The 19213-nt window shown below is 35.3% G+C and overlaps 1 protein-coding gene across 4 annotated transcripts in view; it reads right to left on the bottom strand.

The window, feature by feature from the left end:
* The window catches only part of Sol1 (CUB domain-containing protein Sol1), a 549725-nt gene that overhangs the window by 353996 nt on the left and 176516 nt on the right, over window positions 1-19213 (bottom strand). For all 4 annotated transcript variants that reach the window (XM_069121832.1, XM_069121834.1, XM_069121833.1 and 1 more), the window contains one exon: window positions 15705-15919. In XM_069121832.1, the coding sequence (XP_068977933.1) occupies window positions 15705-15919 (215 nt within the window). The remainder of the gene's footprint in view (window positions 1-15704; window positions 15920-19213) is intronic.

A 19213-nucleotide genomic window follows, 5' to 3' on the forward strand; every position in this document is an offset into this window, starting at 1 on the left:
AACGAGACGTATCAGACCTTCCACCTACACATTATCGATTTATCTATCATTGATTTGACGTCCAGTTGAATTGTGAAATCACAAAGATACGCGATCAATTCGATACATCGTTGTCACGAGAAATCACAGATTTTTTAAAATACATATATGGAAAAATTATATTGATGTATTAAATGTTATTAATACGAGCAATTCGCATTTTTTCAGTGCGTTCGTCTAATTTTTAAATTTAGGGAATTTCTTAGAGGAAATGTGTTTCAAGTAAAATCCAGATAAAATCCGCTTCGTAATGCATCCGTTTGACAAATCTAGACATCCCGCCAGCAAGCAATATTTCCTTTGCGATATTTCAATCATCGAAATCCCTGACCACTGGGATTTATTGACTGTAGTTCCAGGAAGGCTTAGCTTTAGCCGCTTAAAGTCCCATCACTTTTTCTTTCGGATAGATTGATTTATGCATATCTTCGAAAACAATCAAACATAAATATAATAAACAACAAAATCGTCGATTTATCTACTAACTGCTCCTTCGGCTGTTATTAGCAATATTTATGAATCGTTTTTGTTTCGTTTATTAAATGTCACAACGATTGTTTTACCCTACGTGTTTTCCTCGTATTTGCGTATTACGTGCATTCTATGCATTTCCTTCTTTCTTTCAAATTTTCCATAAATATGTAAAAATCGGTGGTCCACTTATTATACCTATTCGCTTATACAAAGTCAACTTAACGTATAACGCGCGTACGTAGTAAATCAATTAATCTCGAGCACACAGACTGCAGCGATCTTAAAATCTATCCGTCTTTAAGGAAATGTCAATATTTGATCAGACCTAATAGGAATCGTTCGCCTAGAATGAGGAGTCTCTCGATCGGGACGATTGAATTCCCTAAATTAATCGTGTACCGACACATCGGATTCATTATCAATTTACCCGCGCCCGCACAAATTAAGGCAATAGCTATGATACACGTTGGCTGTAGCGCGCACGCGTTTGGAAACGCTGTTGCGCGCCGTTTACTCAATTCCGGCGATCAACGCGCTCCGCAAATTACAGCGTTTTAATTGCAGAGCACCGCAAACACGCAGATCCTTCCCTTGCGGACGGAACTGTTCGATGTGATTTTAAAATTACATCAAATAACAGGACGGACGTTAAGCGTTGCGTAACGAAACTGTTTATGCACTTGATTGTCATGATCGTTAGCTAATGAGCTTTTATTGTTTCATGCCGTGGCGTTTTGGTTACGCCAGATTTAATATGTTTTCGAGTGAAGCGTTTAATGGTATATTTCTTGTGCGAATGAAATTACGAAGTGATTCTCCAGTGAGAATTAGGGGATAATGTCGGGCGATTTCGCTTGGGAGTTGCTAACGAGCTTGATTATTTTTCGATAATTGCCTTCACGCGGCCTGAATGTTTTATTTTTCCAAGCGATAATTAAATAACTGCTAGTATACTGCATAATTATCATTGGCAGATTATCGCCATCACAAATAAAATCTACCGTTTTATCGAGACTGAGAATGCAAGCAATAGTTAACCGTTAAACTCGAAACTTGTTGCATTGTAATGCAAAACTGTATCATAAATCTTCGTTTCTTTCTTTATCGGTACAGTAAGCGAAACTTTTTCATTTCCTGAAATATTTTTCAAAAGGTAATAATCATCACGAAAAATTATAAAGTTTCAACCATACCTTTAATGGTAGCAAATTTTACTTTTAATATATGACATTTGCGAATTAAATTGATAAAAAGCAGAAAATTCGTCGTTTTGATAATGTTTTGTTAATTAGAATAACGAATAGATACGACACGATGTAAACTAGAGAAGAAACAATGAAAATAAAAAAACATCGGAGAGAAAACGAGGTTGCAGATTCGTAGACACTGCGTGTGTGTGTATATAACATTATAATAAGAAGAACAACGTGTGAAAAGAACATGAAAAACAACTCGTATGAATTTAATGTTGCGAACGCCCGTCGTGATGTCGTAATTTCTGCACCACTGACATTTATTACTTTTCCAGAAATTAAATGAATATAAATAACGACCCGGTAAACACAATTTGATTCAAACAATGTGGACGATGATACGGTGGTACAACGAGAGGTGACAACCTATGTGTTAAACCCAATGAATAAAATTTCACACAGATATTTGCTCGAGTAATTTGAGAGTTTAATTGAACGAAATGTCGGGGTGTGTTCTCCCTCGCAACTGTTTCGCGTAGCCGACACTTCACAATCTGCCCTGGCGAAATTATCACTCGAAACGTTCCGCACGGCGAAACTTTTGCGTGTCCCGATGTTTCAATGTGTCCGGCCTCGAGATAATTGATTCCGCAAACTGAAAAGGATGGGGCCTATTTGTATCATAATGACAAATTGAAAAGGAACGGTAACAAGAGGAGATTGTAATTAGTAAATGGTAAGATGCGATTCAGTCCTGTTTTCTTTAGGCTAAAGAACTTTTCTCAAACCTGTCTACTGACATACGACGTCTTATTATTATACAGAGTGGCCCGTAACTGATGGTACAACCGTGTACAGGGTGATTCTAGGTGAAAAAATAAGTCGAAGATATGAAATAAGATGTTTTTGTTTAAGATCTCATTTTTAAGGAAATAAAGCTTGAAAATGTTTAATTTAAGAACCGGTCTAATACACGCGCGCGATACATTCTCAAATTTATTTTTCTCGAAAACAAAGCATTTTCTCAACGAATTTGAACACTTTGACTGCCGGGTTGGTCATATATGACCGGCCACGGTTTCTCCTGTGACGCCACGATGGTCATTGGTGACCGGAGCGCTTGAGAGAATGTTGAAAGAATGTTGTCTTACATCATCAATTCGTTATTATTTTGCCATTATATGCTTTGAATAATAAAAATACTCCCGTGGCGTTCTATGCGAAACCCGTGATTTCGGCGTGGCAGTCAAAGTGTTAACTCATATTCAGTCCGGGACTAACCAGCTTTAAGTATACTTGTCAAATTTTCAAAGTTTTTTCAGATTTGCAAGATTTTCTTGGAAACGGAGCGTCATGTGAAAAAATTGTATTGTATATTTTCGCCTTATTTTTTTCTCGTGGAATCCATCCTGTATATCAGCTTTAAAAAACAAATTAAACGGGTCATAATGTCCTACTACGCGTAACGACGGTCATTACGAAGATTCAAATCGTTGCACTTTGATTCGATCGTAATCCTGTAATTAAAATATCTTGTCAAAGTGAAAAATAAGCTAACGGCCGAGTACATTCGTCGTGTAAGTTACAAATCTAAAAACCTCTGTCTACTGTTTCCTTTCTGTCTGTGATTCGCAAGCGTTCTTCATTTTACGCAACCGCAACTTCATAACCGCACTGTCACAAGCAAGACAGCGGATTCGAAGTTGTTTCACGGAGCATTACCCCCTTTCCAGCCGTTCGGCACAGACTCAAAGGGCGGACGTTAAAAGAGTCTGCTAACGTCGTTCACGAGATTTGCTCGGAGTTTGCGCGAGCGATGTTTCACCGGCTCTCTTTAACTCGAGTAACCGGTCGCTCAATTAATCCTGCCTGAAGCAGCAACTGTGAACAGCTAGTATCGAAAACGTACCAAGTGAGACTTTTTGGTATTTTAACCCTGTGATCTCATTACGGTTAAATGACCCGCTTAAACGATCAAACTTTTAGCTCGCCATCTCTACCGGATTTAGAAAAGTAGCGTGGCCAGATTGAAACGTTAGCTACGCATAGAAACGATTCCTATTAGGTCAGCGCGTCCATCTTCCATGCTATTGTACGTTAACAAGGATGTAAAAGCGGCAGGCATAGAAACATTTGTAAACTACTTGTAAGAACGATATTTAGAAAAGAAAAAGCTAATTTTGTTTGGACTAGTTAACGGTAGTAATACGTATTAGCTAATATTACAGAGCGTCAATAAGAAATTTCTTATGTACTAAATTACATTCTTGAAATTTGTACGAAATTTTTAACATTTTTCATTCGTATCAATCCTATATTTATATGAACAAACAAGACTTTGAAATGAAACTAATGTAAATATCAATCCACGTTCAACGCAATATGAATCCATTGTTATTTCGTATTTTTGTTACATCTTTTTAATAAAGTATTTCTCAGTTTATTTTATAGATATTTTATACTTGTTATTATTCATAAAACATACGTAACGTAGAGAATTATTTACCAGAATAAATGGAACATTCTGTACATTTAGTTGCTTTCCTCTCTCATAGATAGAATAATTAAAGCCGTTAATATAAAAAAAAAAAAAGAGGAAAAACGCCTGTAATGCGCTCGAACCAACATATTCTATGAATTCTCCTCAAATAAATGGATACAATTTTAAAGGCATCGAAAGAGCTTAAAAGTTAGGAAATCTGGTCTGTTCGAGCCTAGAACAAATCGCTTTAAACATTTACAACTACGTCGAACAAACGTCAGTCGCACTCGGTATTCTAGTTGTCTCGTATCCATTTAAATAAATTAACCCCCGAAGGAAGAACGTTGCTAGATGTGATCCTGGGACAGAAATGAACAGCAAGAAATTTTCTTAAGTTTCATTAACTTTGTACGTCGCTGGGGATATTTCCTACTGAAACTCGTAATGACGTGGCAAGTTGTTTACGAGGCTGTGAAAGAGACGGACGTGCCGAGACAAAGTTTCGTTCGGTCGTTCGCCATCGCCACTGAGAAAGAGAGAGAAAAAGGGAGGGAGGAAGCAGATTTACCTTTAACTCCTACGAAAAAGTTCACGAGTTTAAGTACTTTCCGTATCAGATGTCTCTTAGGTATCGTTGAAATAACACAACAAACGGAAACGGTTGCATAAAACAGCGGCGGAGACCCAGTTGTACCAATGGGATTATGAAAGAAAATTATCACCGCTCGAGCATACCGTCGAAAACAACTTTGCAGTAGTGCTTGTGCTTGTTTTCGATTCGACTGAATTACCTTTTAAAAGAAAATTAATTATCGATTGAAAGCAAGTCGTTCCCGGCATTGATTAAAATTTTCGCTGTACCAGCAGCAGTCTCATTTTTTTAAAATGCTTTTATCAGCCAGGTGGAAAGGCATTTGGATCCACGAAACGATCATTTCAGTTACATGAAAAAGGATATTTTCCCCAACGGTCGTATTTTCACGTTCGTTGTACGTAAAATTTTAATTATTGAAAGGGATCGCTATAGAAGCAGGAATTGAATAGAAAATATCATATTCCACTGCTTCAAGGACGAGCGTTGGTAGTACAGTTCCATTAATTTTAATTTCGTGTCGTGTTACGGTTACTTTTAATTTAACCGTATTTGACAATGGCTATACAAATTTAAAAAAGTAGGAAATTTGTCGTTCTTGAAAAAATTAATTCTTTAAAGATCTGAAAGTTGTCGATAGTTGGTTTCCTTTACCAAAATTACGTAATAAAATCTTGAAATTTCACAAGCACTTTGAAATAACGTAAAACGTGAACAAAAATGGCTCGCAACGTTTTAAACAAGTTTTATGTTAAGTAGACTAAAAAGATATTCGGTAGAACAATCATACGATTGTTACAAAAATTGCAGAAACTCCTCTCTTCTCGGTGTTCATCCTTGTGAGAATCATATTGCTCATATTTTATTGCGTGAAGGAAGATTCTGCTGTGGTATATTTTTCGTAACGATAATAGAACTGTCAAAATGATAAAATCCAGAGCGTACGTTTAAACGACCATACCAAATAGCCTCCCCGTAGCGAATCATCTTATAAGATCAAGCTTTCTAACCGAAATGTAGTAAAATTTATACAGTATAACCAGAAAAACATATGTTTCTTTCAATCGCGATCTCAAAACGTTCTAACAATAGCTGATCATAATCGAACGAGACAATTAATTACAATAATCGAAATATTCGCATCGTATTTTTAGAATTAATGAAATTTTATTGAACTTCATTCTATGGAAAATAATACATAGAACGTGTGATACTTTGAACAACGTTAAACACATATAATGTTTAAACAACTCGTGACCGCGCGAGAACTTGCCTTCGTAATATTAAACTCCCATTATGCTATCAGAGAACATCAGATACCCGATGTGATGTTTTTTGAAAGTTCCAATAACAAATTCAGCATACGTTTCATCCACTTCAACACTCATTCATAACGTCAACATTCTTTTTCCAATGTATAACTTTCTAATTAAAAAAATTAATCTAGAGAGGATTTACTAACTAGTAAATATAATATTACAGTTTCCCAATTATCCTACTACGATTAATGTCAAAACAATACGGCTCGCCTTCCACAAAAATAGCTTATATTGTTAGTAAATTTGCTTTGCCATATAATGGCAAGTAAACTTCGCCTTACAACAATAGCCATGTGGTAAAACTGTAAAACTGCGAACAAAGTGCTTTCACGATGTAAGGGCTACGGACAAAGGAATTTAATTTCCGAGACGTGAATGGTTCTTGTTTGATTGTATGATTTCGTAGCCGCGGACATGCTCGTTCGAAATAAATTCTTTACGAAGCTTCGATTACCCTTTTCCATTTCTTTTCTTTACTTTTTATTTCTCCTTTCTTTTTTTCTTTTTTTTTGTACCAATTTCTAACATTCCCATAGATAATTTCAGGCGAATGGCGTTTCGTTAACATCGACGAGACCGCGTCGTAACGACGATTCAAATTTTTCAAGAGCGAGCAATAACATGCGTCGAAAGTGGTGGCTCTTCTTCTAATTGCCGGAAGGCTTCAAATGGATTCAGATAAAAGGGGAAATCGAATTTCAGTCGATATCTCGGACGGCCAGTCTCCAAGTAATTAGCACGATGCCGGTGGTAGAGAAAGTTGAAAATAGTCCAACAGCCTCAATTGGCCACTTTAATCAATACCGGTGCAAATAGCCCAGAGACATTTCGTACTTGTACCATATTTCCTCTTTATCTTGACCATCGTAATGCGGAACTCTTTATCACTGAGAGCGATAAGTACTCAGAGTTCGGGTCTCGTTAGAATTTTAATCGTAACTCGTCGAGTTTCGATCGGATAGCCAGTGGGTAGCTGGCAAGTACTGCGTATATCTTACTACTATTTGACGCGAAAATTTACGATGGCTTGGACGGTTTACGACTCGTTACAACGCTATCGTCGACGATTTGCAATATTCGAACAGAGAAGAAACTTGCCACCAGAAGTCGACTTTCCATGTTATGTTCGAGACACAAAGCTCGATTTTGGCATTCATGGTTCTTCGAGAATCGATAAATGGTTCCACGAGCTGATGTAAACAACCCATAAACACGTTTACTGCTACGATGGTCATCGGTTATTCACGTTTTAGGTACTAGATCTTTTGCAACGATCGCAATGACACAAATTTCATAACGAAGTTCGTAACTAAGAAATTGTCAACAATGTGAATGGTTTAGATAACATCGTTAGAAAGAAGCGCGCAAGTACGATCTAATATTTTGTAAAGTTTGATGTTATGGCGTAGTTGAGCTCGGTTTATCGCGGTTCCTAGAGCAAACTATATAGTTGATTATATACTTGCTACGATCTAAGTAATTTGAATGAAGCGTGACATTTGTCTAACATCTATGTAAATCTGATTCGTGCAATCATTTATGGCACTCATAGAGCCAACAATAGTGTGAATATAATACAGAAGCTGCTATTATCAATGTAAAGATCGGTTTAAACAGTTATCGAAAAATATCTATAGATGAAAAAGAAATTAGGGTTACTTGTGTATAGTTGATGAGATTACTGTAGGCAATATTAAATATTCTTAAAGGTTTTAATAATGCGTTAACAATTTAGGAACTCGAATTTTACCTAATTTATCGTTAATGCCTTCGTACGTACAAATATGTTTACGACTCGTTGCACAATGAAATTAATAATTATTAAATTTCGTAACGGTTATGCGCAACTAAAGAAAATTTGTTATAAGCAATAGTTCCGCTGAGATGATTTCCAAGACATCGCCCCCGCCGTTTTCTCATTAATTGCCGAATTTTGGGGAAATTGAGGCGATGAGGTTGTTAGGATGGTAAGTACATTATCCTGTGATCGTGTAATCTTCTACCTTATCTATTTTCTGTACAGCAACGCGTTCTTGCAGCATTGTTTATTTATTATACTTATCGTAATTATTATGCAATATTATTGGGAAATAATATCACATACATTATAATAATTCTGTATCATCATTTTTGAAAGATAAAAGTAATTTAATAATAACACGTACCCAGATATATCCCCTAGAGCCTCATTTTATCGTAATTGAACATGTTTTAGGAGTAATACATTATCCCCAGACTTTATCTCAATTCATTATACCAAGTATCAGTTACGTACTCGATCAATTTCTACCTTTTCTGGAGAATGCAGTCATAACATTGATTTTGATCCAGCTGGTACAGATAATAAATGAGATTTATTTAAAGCTAAAATATGAGATATTGGCGCATACGTAATCAGACAGTTGGCCCTTATATTGAAATGGCTCGCAGCACAGCTTGAAGTTACACAAGATACTAATCCGCTTTAAATAATATCAGTTTCGTGTATTAAAATTACGTCATTATTTTCTCGTTTCAGGAATTAACGAAGGAAGTAATTACAAAGCGGATTGATTTTCATATTTCATATTGCTTTCGATCAATTTTACCTTACCAAATTGGTAAAAATGAAATTGTAAATATAAACATTTTAAACGTCCAAATAAAACGTACGTACATATCAAATTCTCTACTGCTCTGATAGCAAGGAGCAACGGCTATAAAGATAAAATAACAAACTGAAGAATATTGTGTCTATAAATAATGTTCGATACAGTATAAATAGCGTCAAAATAATGTTTCCAATTCTGTGCAAGTATCGCGTAGAAAAGTTGACGGTATAACAATTCGCTGTATAATAATTCAAACGGACAACGTTTCCAAAAACAACCGTGTTCGAGAAAGATATCGCTAAATAATCCTCGAGATGTGCAAATAATATCCAGTTGCATAAAATACTGGACATTAGTGGTGAAGAAAGGTGACTGGGAATCCCGCGGTCCGCAGTCACCGCGATAATCATCCCCCTAGTGTATCGCGCTATAGTCCCATCCTCTGGTTCTTTGGTTTAAGCCCCGTTTGATTAAAACTTCCCGGTTACGAGGGAGAAATTACATTTTAATTATACATGGTTAATCAGCGAACACGCTTCACGCTCCGACACACGGTTAGCTTGCTGTTTAGCGTTTAATGGTCGCGTATAATCTACGAGGGAATACGTCGAATTTTCTAACGCATCGTTGTCACGTACTACTGTGAAAATGTGTCCGTAGAGCGTAATCGCGAGTCTATTAAAAAAATGCAATAGTCTTGAGATTAAACTTCGTCAATGGAGGTTGAACGTTGTTTTCACGAATATTTTATCTCGCGGTGATAAAGTGATACCGAACTGAAAAGAATTTTTATTACGATGGCTAGGAAAAGTGTTGGTCATAAACAATGCTGTTTTTCTGAGAATACGAAACAATGGGAGGCGTTATTATCGGACTTTTAAAAAGTTGGAATAGAAAATCTACCAGGAAAAGATAGTGAATTATAAAAAATACGAGAAGATAATTTTTTTTTTTTTAACTTTTAACACGAAAACTGAAAACCGCACTACTTATGGCAGGATGACCTATATTGGCATACCATTGTATTTACTGTGGCATTCACTTACTAATTAATTCGGTCCAAGTGTATTAAATTTCGAGTCATTTGGTAGTACAGGTGGTTCCCGAGTTTACGAATTAATTGGTTGCTAGTGACGTTTCGTGTATCGGCAATTTGTACAGCGAGAATGTATTTGCCTCAGAATTAATACTGTAAGCGAGAGTTACGTTCGTAAGAAGAAATATATAAAATCTAAAATAAATATTAAGGAATAAAAAAGGATTACTAGTCTAAGATTTACATATTTATAAAATAACACGAGATATTTCAAATTAAAAACAGAAATTTAATTCAAAGACAGAAATTTTTAATTAAAAAAGATTTTTTGAAGAAGAATTAACTCGCTGCTTCGTCACCGGAAGAATCGGCAGCTGTCGAGGTAGTAGAAGATGTATTAAAAATCTCTCATGTATTTTTTTCTTTTCCTTGTAAAAAATTGCTCCTAGTCACCTTTGCCACGGGCAATATAAAATAAAAAATCCGATTAAAAAATTTGTAAAGCCAAATGTTCGTAAAGCGAGAATTCGTAACGTGAGAATTACAGTGGCGGATAAAAGGAAGTTTAAAATTGTCACACTGAATTCTGCTAATTTTTGTACCAAAAATTTTTACTATATCGCTATCTATTCCGTGGTATATATTACATCTATTCACTGCTCTCATTAAACATAAATCCATTTTGCGCAATTATGTTGTCATTTTATACTTCTTATTTTGTACAATTTCCTTCGTCCATCACTGTAGCTGCACTCTCTTATGACTGCAAAAATTTGATACTGCAAAAATGGAACATCGAATCTAATAATAAAAAAAAAAGAAACAAAAGAAAAGAAGGGAATGTACAGGATGTCCCGCAGCATCGAACAACATCTTAGGCCGTGGATTCTGCACATGAAAACAATAAAAAAAAGAGTTCATTGTCCTCATGCGTAGAATCCATCGTCGAAGTGATTTCCCGATACTGCGAGACACCCTGTATATCGTGTATGAAAGTCGGTTTTCTCTTTCGTTTTTCTTCTTGTGTGAATCTGCGGTGCATCGTTGCAGTAGCGCACATTCTTTGGTGACGGGTTCGTCTCGGATGATGGATCGAACGAAATGGATTCGTGACGTTCTTCACGCATTACGACAAATCCGGTGCATTTTTCTTCCAGCTCTGTCAAGGTCTTTGTTCCGCGATCCTTTTAGCGCAAACTATGCCAGTGAAATATCATCGTTGGCTCCGTGGGCGGTTAGTAATCAACGATCACGAGGGGACTCACAGTGATAAAGTATCTCGATGTAACGGCGATCGAGCCGAGGAAATTGAATATCGATCGAGTTAGCCGTGGGATCAAGCGGCTCCTTCGCGTGAAGCATTATATGTTAGGTTGCTTTGATAACACGGTTTACGATAAGCCAGCCACCGAACACCGATTTTCCTATCTGTCGTCTAATCTTTGGTCTAACTAATCTCTTTGGTTATCGACTTCCATTATGCTTGGCCGAATCCTGGATGAATTTCGTCCAGCTCGGATTAACTTTGACCCGAAATCTGTTCCGAGTGGAGGACGTAGTGGCGTACCATAGGATTGAAAAGCGCCAAAAGCTTAGGTATGTGAAAACACACAAAGTGTTAAGAGGAAAAGATGGTTAGATTGTATGTGTGTGTGTGTGCGCGCGCGCCTGTGTGTGTCAGTGTTACGATGTTATGTGCAAATGTTACGATGTACGATGTTTACTGGAGTGGATAGGAAACGTATTAGAAAAATATTTTGCGACAAAGCGGTATAAACGAATGATAAATAGTACAGTTGCTAGGGAAATAAAAATTTTACTAAATTTTGAAATACCTCGTGCGATAATCTTATTTATAACACTACAAGGTATCTATTACTGGCAGACATTCTGACAGAATGTTCGCATCTGAGAAGATAAAATGTTGTTCTCTAAGTTATAAAAGAAATTAGCTCCATTTTGAAACATTTGCAACGCATAAAAGTAAATTGAACACGGTATGTAGCAGAAGTGAAACCCTTTTGTCGACGAAATGAAAAATTTTGTGCGAAACGAAATTTTTTTTCATCAGTGCATGAATTGTATGGTTCTTTGAGGATATTGTAGTATAACAAAAATATATGTTTTGAAAAAGAAGTAAAATTGACAGAGGAAATGACGAAAAATAGAGATGCACTTAACTTTAAAAATACATATATATATTTATCTCTTGATAGATATGTATATTTTGTGTTTTGTACAAAAATTTTCTCAGACTTCTCGATGAAACGTCGAATTAACCTTCTTTCATTGTTAAGTACAGTAAACGGTAATCGAGATGCAATAATTCATACATTTCGAATACATATTTATAAGGGAACAGAATACATATTTGTGAGTCGTACATAAGCTGAACGATCGCTGTGAGATAGTCAATGTTCGGCGACAGTCGCGGTCGTCTATTGAACATAAGCATAATACACCTCTTTGAAAAACGCTGATGACAATCGTCTGGAGAAATTGGAGCGTATAGTAACGAACGTATGCGAGCAACTGTTCGTTTTAGAACGCCAAGTTATGTTCAGTCTGGGGATGAATTATTCATCACAATGTTTGACCTTATAGTGCACTGATACGAAGGTTCTCGCCATTTCTTGCACTGTACCTTGAACACGCGTTTTCTTTCATTGAAATGTTAAACATTGTTAAATTTCCCAGATGATTAAATAATTTCTTGAATCGCTCGATGTGGATTATATCGCATCGTGATCGATTTATGTTGGAACTATAGATATCGTTCAAGAAATTAAATGTGCCTTTTGTAAAGTTTTGTAATTGAGATACTATAGTTAAAGAAGGAGATAAACTAAATAAATGTTACGAATTATATTTATAAATATATCGACGAACCTAGGAGTTGTAGAAGTAGGAAAACGAAACAATTCGATGCAGATGTCTCACTTTATGCAAATCACGTGAGTTTTTGGAAAGCACCGAAGTTTCGCTTCTTTTCCACGTTGTGCACATAAAAAAAGAACAATGTTAGCAAGCGTATGAGAAAATCGCGTATTTTGGAATGGCCGAGAAAAGTCTCCTCCCGCCGGGAAGAATTATGCCACTGTTATATGTGGCACACGTAAGCTAGCACACACGTGAGCGAAATAAAAAATTCCCAAGCCAACGTGTTTAAAGCATGCTTCGCCTAGTCATATTCGTGAAACGTTTACTAACGAACCACGGTTTTATCGAGCCTACAGACAATATTTGCTATTTAGTCCCGGACCTGCTCGCAAATCTACGATCGGAATTTCCGTACATCTACGTTTCGCGATGCCCGCGAATAAGAAACGCGACACGTCCTTTGGTTAATGGAAAAATACAAAAAGAAACCAAGAGGATAATAAAAACGTGGCTATATATAAAAAGGTACTAAAGAATTCTTCTCTTACGTCTTTCTGAAGATGGCAGAAGTTTTAGACTATTAACGGTTTTTAAAGTGAAATTTGCATTGTTGCATTACAGATTTTCATGCATTTATGGAAAATTTGAAGGTACAAAAATATACGTTATACGACACGCACGATATAGAAAAATATATGAAACGTTTAAAATAAAGTAGTTGTCATAATTTAGTGGATGAAACAGATCTCTATTTAATCTCAATTTTTTTAGTTACGTTCATGAAAATCTACCGTATGGTTATAAAAATCTAATTTATTAGATTTGGGATCTCTGTGTGTCAACTGCTAATTAATAATATTAATTCATCACTGGATTAATCCGTTGTTTTTTGTAGATAATCGCGAACGCATATAACATGATTCTGTTGCAGGTACCGGAAAGGAGAAGAATGGACGGAAATTGCGCAAAGTTCAGCCTGTGGATTGAACATACGAAGCAATAATTAAACAATCATTCCGCATATAATTTTATTTTAATAAATATTTAACGTCATAGTATATTTTATATTTGATCGTCATATAATTATGAAGTATAAGAACGATATTGATTTAATTGACAAATTTAGATTTCCGTAATAAAGTCATATATTTATAAATAATATCACAGAGTAATATTTCAATGTTTACGGATCTATCTCTCATTGAATTAAAAAAATTCAGCTCAATAGAAGTTCTTTGTCTCAAATGTAATTTCTTTATCCCAAACACTTTATTAATTAAGAAGAATTTGCGCATTAAATTTTTTCGGATGGCGCATTGTTTTTAGTAGTGGAAATGACAAAGATTTATGAACAGAAAATGCTTGCAGAAGTAGTTACGAAACATTTAAGCTAGATAAATGGTTCAAATCCTTTAACTGGTGACAGTCTAAGGAGGCAAATATCTAGTGTATGAAACATTTCAGAGTTACAAACGTTTACGTCATCTATCGTAACATAATAATAGTTTTCAGTCTTATTTCCTTTTTCAATAATTTATGTATCTGATGCATATATGTATGTAAGATCAGGTCGAAGACGTACATCACTAGTACTTAAATATGCAGAGCATGCACGCTAGCGTGTAAGGGGTGTCAAAAATTGACAGAAGAAGAAGAAGAAGAATAAGAAATCAGCATCCAGTCAATTGAGGCTACCATGTGATCTAGGTGCGTTGATTATATTTTCATACCTTCCTCAATGCATATATCGATATATATAGTCAAATTTCTTCCTATTTGCACAAAAATAAATTCAGCCTGTACTAATCATTTGCATACTGTGAAAATGACGTATGCTCATTATATTTCTTATAATATGATTTACTTTCTTTTTTTTTTTACTAATACTTGTTTCGTTTATAAATCGTCTTTTATACGCAACTTTTATTCACTGTCTGTTGTTTAAATTTTGGTAGCACAAACTTGGTTGTCATTAAAGGGATTTCGTAGCATTCTCTATTCCCGTAAATTCGTGCTTAAGCGGTTCGCACCATAGATCTTTCATCCTAATGCTGAATATCTTCCGCTTCAATTACCTATGTGCTAAGTGGCGTAACTAATGGCTTTGAATAACCATGTACATATCGAAACACGTATTAACTTTCTCTTTTATTGCACGATTCTTGTTATAAATTCCTCTTGTCGATACAAACTTACTTTTCCAATAGAATTATTTATCTTGAATGCATCCTCGTTAAATATTCTACATTATTATATATGTTATATAGCGGTTGGATATGTCATAGAAATTGGTTTATTGTAGAAAGAAAAAGATAAATATATTTTCTAGAATATTATTAATAAATATATTATTAAATATAATCAAATGCGTGTGATTGTATTGTATATTAAACGTTATTGTCGCAGAATATTTTAGCAGAGGTTTTCGTTAGATTTGTGCCACCGCATATAGATCTTATATTGATCCATTGACCTAAAAGTGAATATCATCATTGTTAAAATAGAGGTTGCTAAGCAGTTTATGCAACAATTTATACAAGCAAGAGATCTAAGATAGAACACGTACATGATCTCCCTTTCTCTTCGATTTATCATCTTTCGATCTTTTTGAATTGTCACGAGATTCTATTTTAGGCACTAGGTCTTCAAATGAATTTAACTGACATATTATTACCAAATAAGCGATACTATGCGATTCAAGATGTTTCCATGTATGTACTGTTCGTAGATAAGATCTTTAAACATAGTTTCAATTATAAATTTCCCATTCTAATAATTCCTATTCTTTTGTGTTCGAAACACAAGGCATCCATCTCCACATAAAACATCATCTTTACCGTTGAACTAACAGTAAAGTATGGTTCTACAGACTCTGTCGAACGTTTTAGTACGCACAGATTGCAGGTATTTCGTCAGAAGACGATGCAATGTTGAACGCAAGAAGCACGCTAGATGTTTGAAACTTGTGGAACAGCGTAACTTAATTTAACTTAAACACTGTTTTCTTCGAAAATGCGTGCCAAAAGTGTTTTACACCCCTATCGCAGATCGTTAGCAACAATTAATTACTTGAATTAATATTCGTGTCGATAACTCACGTCTGTTGATGAATTGGAAATTCCCAAAAAAGCCGGTCGCATTAGATGGAGGTCCCTGTGTGTGAAGCTCTAAAATAAGCGTAGATCTTGAACTGTATAGAACCTGCGGGATGTCATGTAGATCGCCGCAGAGTACACCAGTCCAGGGGGTGTATTCGGAAACACCGTTGGTCTCTAAATGTAGAAACACCTTTAGAAAGTCACCACCCACGCAGCTGGAACATAAATCAGTCGCAAGCTGTTAGCAATCTCTTTGTACTTGTAAGAAGAACGTGACCTCAACGAAACTAATAAACATCGTTTTGTATGTATATGTGTATGCACGCATAGACACGTTTCAAGAGTGACATGCAATTATGCACAGATATACGAAAAATAAAACTCTTGAGAACGAAATAAATCATTTTTAGGGACGATTATTTTATACAAGGGGAAAAAGATTTGGTGCATGAAGATATTTATAGTTGCAGTTAAAGGAATATCTCAACCTGCTAAGTAAAAATATGCTATCGGAATGTACTTCACTGCTTTCATTGTTTAGTTATTTTATTGTATAATATGTATCCATTATTTCATATATTTTATCATCAGACGTATAATCGTATATACTAAATAAAGTAGAATTTCCTAGAATTTTCCGATAAATGCAATCAACAGACACTTTAACGTTTCATATCAAACTAATATAACTAAAACTTACAAGAAATACATTCATCTTTAGAAATGCAAATTTTTTATCTCTTATTCTGTTAATTCTACTTCGTTTAAATTCTATTACTACAAATATGAAGGAACGAAATGTGCTTTCACTGTTTCTTGCAGAAACAGCCATCTCCGTACCATCCAGATTATTTTTTAAGGAAATATCTCGCAGGTGATCGGTGTAAATTTCTGCTTTGAAATTCATCGAATTTCACCCGGTAGCAGCGGCCCCGGCGATAAGATATATCAGATATCGAATCCATAGTACTCGTAGAATAGCTAATTGACTAATTAGCCTCGGCAGTGAAACGGAACAGGTGTTCCCAAGTCCGGCTGTACACAGATTACTGGAGTTCACGTGCTTGGGGAGCATTTCCAATCCCGTGACTTAAAGCGAATACAATGGTAAAATTAGCACGGATTATAATAGAGCCAAGTAGCTTACAGCTAATATTCACAAAAACAATTTGCCAGTTCGTTAGCGGTTGTTAACACGCGAGTTCTATATAACTTCCAATGGCCATCAAGAGTGCTGAAACTTATTCTGTCGATGAAACTTCGATCTCTTTAAACTTATTCTTAAGCGAAGAATATCACGTTATATAGTCAGTCACAAAAGTCTACATACAGCTCTTAAATATAAAATTTTATAATGGAAAGGTTAGCTCTACGAATTTTTTTGGCACATTAATACACATATTGTTAAAATCTAACAGTATTTATTCACTTTCGCCATTATTAAGGGAAAAGAAATAAAATACATAAAATATAAAATACAATGTTACAAAATGTCGTTATATCGACATAAAAGCATAAAAATAGTAGGCCTAGTATTACGTTAATATGGTGTAGCACCCACCCATTTAAGCATCAATAATCTACGTAACGTTAAAAAATTAAAGATTTTGCAATTTCCAATTCCATCCCAATATTTTTGTGCTTTAAATGATTAATAACGTTTTTAATACCTTTTGGGAACATTAATAATAACTACGTTGATATATAAGTATGGATAAATAGTTTTGCGACAACGTACCAAAATTTCCTTTAGTTTCACAAAATTCGATAAGTGTGTGTAAACCTTTGTGACCCGGCTATAACGTAGGATTGATCGTTAAAAGATTATTTAATCTTTACTGAACGGAAATCTGCGAACGAGCTAATTACGCGCCACAGGGAGTTGATTCGAAATTTACTGAGGCTTTAATGATGCTGTTACGCAGCCTATTCATCACAAGCGTTTGGACGATTTCTAATTAATTAGCGGCAGACCTCTCGCAATATTCCATTTGTTGCAAGCATTCGCCGCAGCCGGTCATGATATCTCCCTGTTAGTTAAACGGAGACAATTACGCGGGAAACGACTGAGTATTAATGTAGAAAGTTCCAAGTTCCTTTCTCAAGGCACGATAGGTCGAATGGTCACACGTAAGTATGATTAATGGTAGACATAAAAAGGTTGTCTTAATTTGCGTTCATACCGAAGAAAGCCGAGTGGAGAAAACAGTAAGTAGACATTGTAACAGGAAATTTTCCTTTGTACAGAATACCACCGTGAAGCTATAAAACTAACCTTTAGTTTCCAAGAAGAAATAACTTTTTGAATAAATATTGCTCTAAATAGCAAATTAAGGTAATATAATAATTTGTCTAATAATATTGTTGAACAAAATGTTCGATCAAGTAATCGAATAAATAGCGAAATAATCAAATAAATAGCCAAGTTCAAGCGTACTTGACAAATTTTCAAACTCGGTTTTCTCAGAAACAAACCGTCGTACGAAAAAATTATATTCCATATTTTCGATTTATTTTTTCACGTCTAATAATCTTTTCTGTATCACCAGTTATGGACCATCCTATATATTTGAGACAAATATTTTTGCATATTAAATTTTTGTATCGCTTTTTGCGTAGCTTCTCTGTAATGAATGTTTCATATCAATATTAACAACTGTTGAATTTATTTTCCTTCAGAGTCATTTCTTCGTTCATGCAACCCAGCAGAATTACCAACAATTCGCGATAAGAACTAGCGATTAAAATAATTTGATATGCAAGTATAACGTAATTCACGTTTGGCATGTGTTCAGGCACATGTTAAAATGCGCTTTAATTTTATTTCGACCATGGCACGATAAACTGCAGTCATGTGTAACTCATATCACGTGAGAAACAACGTATGCAATTCATGGAAGGATGCGTCTTGTTTCGCAAAATATTTATGTAAATTAATACATGACAAACAACAATGATTTCTTAGTTCTTTTATCGTACACAGAGTGTCCCCGTTAGTATTGTTCAGCGTTTTCCTCGAAAATGGCAAATACAAAAGAAGAAGTTGTACGACTTGCATGACCAACGCAACGATACGTAACAATTTTTTATATTTACAGTATCTTACCAAAAATTAAGGGCAATTTTCGATTTTTTTAGTGGAACGCTATATATTTTTTTTACCATATGGAAACGGCTGTCAAGACAAATTGAAATATGTGGTACACGATAATCTTTAAAGTTACGGAAGGCCGGTAATGCGAGAAATAGTTCGAATATGGTAGGATAATTACTGTGATTTACAAAAATTCGATGTCGTGAGCGAGTTTCCTCGTCGAACGCGAACAAAGATATTGATTCGAAAGTAGGTGCGTTAGCTGCAATGGAAGGGAAGCACGATATTACAAACAAGGTTTTTTACTTCGTTTGCGTCTGTGAAGTAATCTTTGTTGATATCTTAGTGATAATTTCGAACTAACGTAGCGAATAATCTATTGCGATCCTCGCATTGTTAAAAATTATATTAAGAG

This window comes from Bombus flavifrons, chromosome 10, assembly GCF_040668555.2.
Source record: "Bombus flavifrons isolate JBK064 chromosome 10, iyBomFlav1_principal, whole genome shotgun sequence".
In the NCBI taxonomy this organism is placed as follows: domain Eukaryota; kingdom Metazoa; phylum Arthropoda; class Insecta; order Hymenoptera; family Apidae; genus Bombus; species Bombus flavifrons.